We start from the raw sequence: 9181 nt of genomic DNA, 5'->3' as shown, positions 1-9181 counted from the left end.
TGACAATTATTATTATTATTATTATTTTTTTAAGAGATGAGGTCTTGCTCTGTTGCTCAGGCTGGAGTATAGTGGCGTGATTATAGCTCACTGCAACCTCAAATGCCTGGGCTCACGTGATCTTCACGCCTTAGCCTCCCAAATAGCTGGGACTACGGGCATGTACCACCATACCTGGCTAATTTTTAAATTTTTTGTAGAGATGAGGTCTTGAACTCTTGAGCTCAAGCAATCCTCCCCGCTTTGGCCTCCCAAAGTGCTGGGTTACAGGCATGAAGTTCTTTTTTTATGGCATGGTAGTCAAATTGGAAGTACAGCAGGCATGAGAGGTCATGTATTAGAGAGGTTAAGACAGACTCCATAGCCAGGCTACCTGACTTCCCATCACAGCTCCCTGACCTTCTTCTGTGTGACCTCAGGCAAGTTCCTCACTGAATAATAATATCTCATAGGACTGATGAAGAATTAAATGAGTTAATGCATGCAAAGAGTTTGGAGTAGTACCTGAAATGTGGTAAGTGCCATATAAATGTTTATTGTTACCACCATCATTGTCATCACCTCCAGAGTCACTCAGATATGATAGCTATAAAGACCAAAAGGAGCAAGCCTAGATAACTTGGACATTAAAATACTTTTTAAAAACCTTTTTTCTCATTTAAAAGTAATTATATATTCATTGAAAATTATAGAAAATATAAGGAAGAAAACAATTGCAGTAACATTCTTCTTCTGGGTATTAATACCTCTAAACCAACAGATTTTCAGTCTGTGGGTGAAATAACACTATATCTTGTTGATTGGTTGAGCATATGTGGCCTTAACTGAGTCTTAAGTGAGTCTTCACACCTTTCCAAAGGCCAGCTGGTTCTGGGTGATGGATTACGTGGGAAGGCTTGTGAACCCCTGTGGGCACTTTCCTATCATCTTATATCTTTAGTTGTAAAAGTGAGTTTCTTGGCTTGAAGCTATTTTGTATGGATATGTGGCAGTGAGTAAGATATTAAATAAGTCAAAATCCAAGTTCAAATTGAATATTCACTCTATTAAGGAAAATCACTGCCCCTTTCACAAAGGAAGGGTTCCAGTGGAATCAGCCTACCATGGTAGGCTGGTCCCTGAAATGTGGGACCTCATCAGGGCTGGTTGCCTCTTCTGACAGATTGGATGCTCAACAGGAGCCAGTTGGGGAGATGTCTGTGTTGTTGACTAATGCATTAACTTCATCTCTGTAACTTTGGCCACTCTGTTCATGAGCCCTTGACCAAGTTACAGAGCAGCAGTGGAAAAGGGCTGGCCGACCTGACTGACCTCCACAGAGCAGCTGTCTTCCCACTTGATCACAAGAGCCTCCTCTACCATGGGACTCTTAAAATCAAACTCTCAGCTAATTTTGGAAGTTTTCCACATACCTCTTTTCCAAATCTCCCTGTTAGCCATCCTCTAGTTTGTTCCAAGGCCCTGATCATCCAGCCAAACCATTATTTGCCCACTGCCAACAAATTAGTATTAATATATATATATATCCTTGGCTCAGGCCCTCTCCCCTCTCAGGCTGAGTGGACAATGAGATATACTACTTAAAATTTCTCTCACTAAGAGTATTTCCCTTCCCCACTGCCTTCCAAGACCATCCCTGAGTGGTACTGTAATGCCGCAGCAATTCGCTTTCAGCTGGTGCCAATATTAAGTTATTTGTAAAATAGGCTCTAATTTTTTTCCTCCTCAATTAAATGGTTATAGGGAACTCCCATGAGTAAGAGTTGATTGAGGATTGGCAGAGTGGCATACTAGAATATGAGCCTCCGGCTTATTTAACTTCTGCCTTCATGACTTGCTTCATTTCCACTCCTGTATCTACCATGTGTATTTGATGATGGAGTGCTTCTAGGCATACCACTTTCCTGGCTAGGCAAATCAACATAGCATCCAATTTAGGAGGAATAGCTTGGGTTGCAGGATGATGGTATCCCATGGCCAGGAATTCAGTCTCTAGTAGGGTCTAGTAGCAAACCAAAAGTTACTTTTCAAAAAGACAGCTGTTACTTGACAAAAATGGATGCATAGATTATGAGTCTAGGAGTCTTCATTGTGAGTTTTCTGTTGGAGCTTGTCATATTGGATCCACTAAGTTATAAGGGTGAGGGGCAGAGCTTCTTGCACTTTGTCCTAGAGGAGCTGGCAAGCCCTCTGATGGTCTGAGCCCCATTCTAAGCTGGCACTTAGTAAATGGTTTGGAGCAACACACTTAAATATGGTATATGTGGCCTCCAAGGTCCTAATCTACTAAGGGAAAAGAATGGTATTTGTTCTCCAACTTTCTTCCAAGGGGCTGTATTTTGGTATAGGTTTTCGATTTTTTTTTTTCCTCTCTAATTTATTGATAAAAATAGATCTACCTTTTTCTTTGACCTTTCTAGAAAGGTTAGCTCCAGTGGTCCTAAAGAGAGTTCAAGGGAAGCCTGTTGCTTTGGAGCCTTCACATCAAGGTCAGGTGGGAGGCCTTGTATCTGATGACAGTCTTATAAAATTAAGCCAGACTCCATTCTAGCACTTTACCTTTTTACACGGAGAAAATATCCCATTGCTATTGACTACTTCAAACCCTCAATTATAAGAGGCTCAACTCAAGTCTGCCCCTGTGGAAGATGATATAGTGTATACATTTGGGGAAATTTTATTTTGCTTTTGAGAATAAAACTATAAAACTACTTAAATAGCTTTTTCTGTGATCACACTAACACCTTTCTTAAAATCACATGATTTCTCGTACTTTTTGCGTACTACGGATCCCACAGTGAAATCAACATAGTAATAACTTAGAAATTCCGTGGCCTTTTTTTTTCTTTTGTTTCCTTTTTTTTTTTTTTTTTTTGGAGAAGAAAAGAGGAGTTTATTAATTTACGGGCAAAGAGGAGGTTGGCAGACTCCCATCTCAAAGTACTAACATCCTCATATCCTTCTTTCTAGATGAATTCTTTCTTGTGTTTTTTCTTGTTTGCTGTATTAATTGGTCGAAAGGAGCTTTTTGCTGCGTTTGGTTTTTATGACAGCCAACCCACTCTCATTGGACTATTGATCATCTTCCAGTTTATTTTCTCACCATACAATGAGGTAATGTATGATCTTTAAAATTATCTCACATATGCCCTTCCCTGCTTCAAATCTAGAACCTTTTGGATAGTCAAAAACAAAAAAAACTGTATAGATTAAACAAGTAGATGAAACAAAGTCTTTTGGTTAACTGGCTAGTATGAGAAAGCAGCAGAAAAATCTAAGCCCACATAAATAATATGCATACTGTTAGGGAAAAATAACTGGAGAATTAGACTTTAGTGGTGAAGACCTTAATATAAAATATACTTCACGACTTGGTAGATGGAGATTAACTATTGGAATGCTATGTCCTAGGCACCATATTCCCCAATGCTTGGGTGAAAATCTGTGTGTGAGGGGACAGAACAAATACTAATTGAGTATACGTATGGCTTGATAAGGGAGGCTGAATGACAATGGTCCTCTGATTGTGCCCCATGACCACCTCCCCCAAAATAGCCTTGGGGTCCCACCGAGGACCCATGAAATCAATATTGGGTACTTTGTAGTAAATGATGTTTAAGAACCACTGCTCTGTGATAGCTCAATAGGAGTTATCCCAGAGTGTGACAAGACATAGGTGAATGAGACTGTATAATAAACCTGACTATGGCAACACTTCATGATGTTTGGTAAAGTTTCCAATTTAAGCTAAGAAATAATATTGGGGATCTTGAGGTATCTCCATGCAGAAGGATTCTTTCTTGGGACAGATTGTAGAGTTAAAGTTTTAAGACAAGCTAAATGAATCCTATTTCTCCATTTTAAAGAGTGTGTGTGGTGGGGGCATCATGAAAGAAAAATGGAGGGGAATAGGTCATATTTGTATAGCATTGTCGTTACAAACTAAATAAATTTTGCAGAGTACTGAGGTATATTATCTTTAAACTCTGAAAGCTTTAATTTTTTGTTTTAACTTTTGTTGAAAATATTTACAAAATGCCTTACACGGTTTGTCACTGCTTAAAACAGAGGTTACGAATACCTTATAATGATATTGTCATTTCCGTCTTCTGTCGCAGTTCAGGAATGCCTTAAGGACACTGAGCTATGTATACTAAATGATACCAGGCTGCTCTGCTTTTAAGCAGTTGTGCTATTTATTTTTTTATCCAACTAATTTTTTTTGTTTCTTCCCTCACTGTCAGGCTGATAATCCTTACTATTAGTATGACTTGCTGTTCTGTTCATTATCCCTTTTTAATTTTCTTCTTTAACCTGCCATAGACTGGGAAATCCGATAATCAACTCAGTATGTAAGAGTTACTGGATTCTGACTGAGTAGAAAGGTCCTCATATGAGTAAAAGCGAGAGTGGTGCTAGTGGTTCCCCTTTGTGGCATCTATTTCGGCTGCTCAAAGGGTTTTTTCTTTTGTTTGTTTCTTTACATTCAGTATTTGAGTTCACTTCAAAAAATATCTAAATACATGTGGGATATTAGAGTAATTTGAAATGTGATTAATTCACAGAAATATTAGCAACTGTTTTAAAAACCTTGGAGAGCCCAGGAGATTTGTTTTAAAAAGACTACATATTTAAAAAGAAAATCTTAAGTTTAATGCCAGGGTTTCGGCCAGCCACAGTGGCTCACATCTGTAATCCTAGCACCCTGGGAGGCCAAGGTGGGAGGATCGCTTGAGCTCAGGAGTTCAAGACCAGCCTGACCAAGAATGAGACCCCATCTCTACTAAAAATAGAAAATATTAGCCTGGCCTGGTGGTGATGCCTGTAGTCCCAGCTACTTGGGAGGCTGAGGCAGGAGGATCACTTGAGCCCAGGAGTTTGAGGTTGCTGTGAGCTAGGCTGATGCTGTGGCACTCTAGCCTGGGCAACAGAGCGAGACTCTGTTTCAAAAAAAAAAAAAAGTCAGGGTTTAAGAGGTCATAATAGGAAAGAGACATTAACCTTAGGAAAATGGGAAAATTGCCCTATTAAAAAGAGTTTGGAAATCTACAGCAAAGCAGATAGGTACAAATTAGTATCTCCTTATGTTTTTATGTGTTATAGTGAGAATCAAAGAATAGTTTTCCTGGGAGACTTAAAATCAGGAGAGAGATTGGTTGATTGATTGGGACCAATGATTCTAGCCCAAAAACTATATTCAAGATTTGAAAAGAAATTTCAAGCAGAATTTATTTATTAGCTTTAAACATATCTGAGAAGCTACCAGGGATTCCTGGACTTTATTTTGAAACTCTGTATTTGCTCTGGGAAATAAACAAGAGTTTTTTTTTTTACGTTTAAAAAAAATTTTTTTATGACAATTATAATACTTTAAGAAATAGGTTGGGCACGGTGGCTCACGCCTGTAATCCTAGCACTCTGGGACGCTGAGGCGGGTGGATCGTTTGAGCTCAGGAGTTCAAGACCAGCCTGAGCAAGAGTGAGACCCCGTCTCTACTAAAAATAGAAAGAAATTAGCTGGACAACTAAATTAGCCAGGCATGGTGGCACATGCCTGTAGTCCCAGCTACTCTAGAGGCTGAGGCAGGATCGCTTGAGCCCAGGAGTTTGAGGTTGCTGTGAGCTAGGCTGATGCCACGGCACTCTAGCCCGGGCAACAGAGTGAGACTCTGTCTCATAAAAATTAAAAAAAAAAAAAAAATAGATATCAGGTCATTTAACCAGCAATACTTTAGTAGACAAAGAAGTTCTTTTTCTCTCAAAATTTATATTTTAAAGTGAAATTTGTCCCCTTCTTGATGGTAACCTTCAGAAATCATATACTTATTCTGGTGATGCTGCCATAGCTCAGAATACTTTAGAAAACTCAATTTTGAGATTGTTGTCTGTGGTCATACCACCCTGAACGTGCCCAGTTTCATCTGATCTTGGAAGCTAAGCAGGGTTAGGCCTAGTTAGTACTTGGATGGGAGATTGTTGTTGGAGGCTGTGGTATATTTTTTAGAATAATCCCAGTGAAGACTCATTATCCTTTAAAGGTGAATAAGTGATCAAGAATATTTTTTAAAAAGAAAAAGAGTCTGAATGTAAATTGCCCAATTTATAATGATGCCGTCATCCTAGGTCCCCTAAATACTAGTGATCTTCCTTTCGGCCTGCCATTTCTCTCATCCTAAGCTAAACATCCTCTGCTGTCTCAGCTCATGAAACCTTCAGTCACAACAAAGAGGTGAATGGTGATTAAAACCCTTTCATTTACTTTTTCAGGTTCTTTCTTTTTGCCTAACAGTTCTAAGCCGCAGATTTGAGTTTCAAGCTGATGCATTTGCCAAGAAACTCGGGAAGGCTAAAGACTTATATTCTGCTTTAATCAAACTTAACAAAGATAACTTGGGATTCCCTGTTTCTGACTGGTTGTTTTCAATGTGGCATTATTCTCATCCTCCGCTACTAGAGAGACTTCAAGCTTTGAAAAATACAAAACAAGACTGAGACGCGCAGGGCCTGTGACTGAAGACATTTCTGATTATTTCTCTCTTGGCAGCATGTTCCAGCTCTTGATGTTTTTAAACTTTTTTTTTTAAAGAAAAATTACTAAGTACATAAAAGCCCAGATTTAAATACATTTAATATCTCATTTCAAAAATGATTTTAATAATCCATTTCTTAAACACTGGATGAAATTTTGAAGCTTAATGTTTTTAAAAGCATAGTTTTATCTTTGACCTCTAATTTAGCATCAACTTGTAAAATTATTTGAGAAACCACAGAATTTGTTTTATTTATATACTTATATGAAATATGCATATAAGGTGTTTGAGGGCATATGTTTAAAAGAGGGAACACCACCTCTTAGTCATTTCCGTGAGGCAGAAACAGCGGTCCAAAATCATTACACTCATACCTAAGTTGAAATTTGTATTTTACTTTCATACTGTTATGATTGAACCTGGCCAATCAGTGTTTTAAGAAGAAAGATAATAGTTGGTAAGGTTAATGTTATTTAAATTAGTTAGAAATGTGCTCTACTGTTCTATCAAAATTTTAATTTCTCTGTTCCCTCTCTTACTACATATTGATCAAGAGTTTCTAATAGTGCTTTGAAATTAGAAATTATGTATAGGATGTTTTAAATCATTGAGTTTTATTTTTGTTTTTAAGAAAATCTAAGTCTTTATCTTTCTTTCCACCTGATAGGTATGTTCCTTTTAAGGGATAAACTGTAGCTTTTTCTCATTCATTCAATAAATAATGCATTCTTTCATTTAGCAGAAATTGCCATATTGAACAGGTTTTTCTGTGTTAAAAGTGGCAGAACATGAAAGAAGAAGAAATGACATTTTACGAAACATAAGGGTAAAACACTGATGATTCTCCTATGATAATTCAGGAAAAAATATAGTTTTCTATCTCAAGGACAGAAGAATTTCAGTTTTTATTTTTGTAATTTTATCAGTAAATCATAAGTACTATTTAATCAGGCCTGATTCCACTTATGAAAATTATGGCTCTTGATATGCAGATAATATTTACTTTCAAAACAAAAGATTTCCAATTTTAAAACACGTATGTTTGACTGATCCATATCTGTGTCCACTTTCTGAATGAGAACTTATTTTGTGCCTAGAGTCCCACTCACTGATAATGTTTACCTTCCGGGCATTTATTCCAAAGTGGGATCAACTGCGCACCTTTGGCCATAAAGACTTTTGCTCAGCTGACATTTGGGTGATGTCTTCACATGGAAATATAATGAATATAGAAATCTAGTTTAGTACTGCATTATTTATTTTCCTAAGGCAAAAGAGGAGCAGTCCTGTGACTTTTTTATCCAGCATTCTTTATCTGTGACTTCATGCTCTGATAACTGCCTTTCCTTCCTTCTGTGCCTTTAAATACAAATTTCAGTTCTGCACAAGTGAAACATTAAAAATTGCCAATGCAGATTTATGTGCTTTGTCTTTAATTTAATATAACATGTGTTATTTGTTACCTAGATGTGTGTTTATTACCCTGGAGGAACGGGGTGCTAGCACATGAAGAGTAGTATGAAGAAATAGCCCTAATGCTGAGTGGTGTCAACACCATCCCTGGGCCTCACGCAGAGTCCTCTCCTCCTATTCACTCCAGAGCATCACTAGTTCTTGCCAATGTTTCCTTAGAAGCTTCATTTGGAATCATTCCTTCTCCATTTTTATAACCTCAGATTGTCTTGGGCTTGCCTGGTCTGCTCCAGCTGTCTCTTTGGTCTTCCTTACATATGGCAGCAGTAATTAGCTTTTTAATATGTGACTGACCTGGTCACCCAGTTTATGGACGGCAGAGGCGTAGGGATGGCCAAAAGGAGACTGGTGGGGGTTCCTGAGATACTGACCAGAGTACCAGTAGGTGGGCCAACCAAGGAAGGAAAAAGGTGGCTCTCTGCACTCTTAATACTTGACAGATGTATAGGGGCTAGAATCAAGTAGATCAAAGCCTTGGGTAAAATGGCACAATTCCAGTATGGCTGATGTCTGAATCCAAGGCAGAATCTCTGTTGTGTGTATATACTGCCTTTATCTGAGCTGGCCCTTTGCCGAGGTCTGAGACAGCTGCTGGTAAATTCTGCTTCTGTTTAGGATAGGAACAGAGTTCCTGGGATCAATTCAATAGTTTTAGTACCAATAATGGCCCCAGGTTGCCCCTTTGTGTGTTCACCGTTACCCCTAATCCTTTTTGTGGTATTCCCTCCCTGAGGAAGCTTTCTTCCACTTGGTCTTATTCTTCAATCCTTTGGATATTTTTGTTCATATATACTTTATGTAACTTGGACAGTTTTGAGTATTTTATCATCATTAGCAGAAAAGTTACTAAATACCACTTGACTTTGTATAACTAGGGGTTATACAAAGAAAATTACAGAAAATTTATAATCCAAAACTTATATCCAAAAACTTTTGATTTAATACCACAGTAATGTGAGCAAGTAACTTAAAAGCACTTGTGTGTCAGGGTAAGTACAGTTTGGTGGGAAGGCAAAAATAATCCATTGTGGAAGGGGATACCCCTATTCAGACAATAAGGATGGGGAAAAGTTGGGCTCCTCTCTTATCCAGGATGGTTTCCAGGGAAGAGGCTTTCCTAAACGGGTTGGCTAGAGACAGATGGAAAGATACCCTCATGTGTTCTAAAAACCTGTGAA

The 9181-nt window shown here is 38.2% G+C and overlaps 1 protein-coding gene across 1 annotated transcript in view; it reads left to right on the top strand.

Moving 5' to 3' along the window:
* Positions 1–7950, top strand: part of ZMPSTE24 (zinc metallopeptidase STE24) — a 60841-nt gene extending 52891 nt beyond the window's left edge. The window contains exons 9-10 of the mRNA XM_012646760.1: positions 2971–3114; positions 6268–7950. Coding sequence (XP_012502214.1) covers positions 2971–3114; positions 6268–6492 — 369 coding nt within the window. The 3' untranslated portion in view covers positions 6493–7950. The remainder of the gene's footprint in view (positions 1–2970; positions 3115–6267) is intronic.
* Positions 7951–9181: the final 1231 nt, after the last annotated feature.

The sequence above is a fragment of the Propithecus coquereli genome, unplaced genomic scaffold, assembly GCF_000956105.1.
Source record: "Propithecus coquereli isolate 6110/MARCELLA unplaced genomic scaffold, Pcoq_1.0 Scaffold249, whole genome shotgun sequence".
Taxonomy (NCBI): Eukaryota; Metazoa; Chordata; class Mammalia; order Primates; family Indriidae; genus Propithecus; species Propithecus coquereli.
Note: the sequence above shows the minus strand (reverse complement) of the source record. Positions and strands in the feature narration are given on the sequence as shown.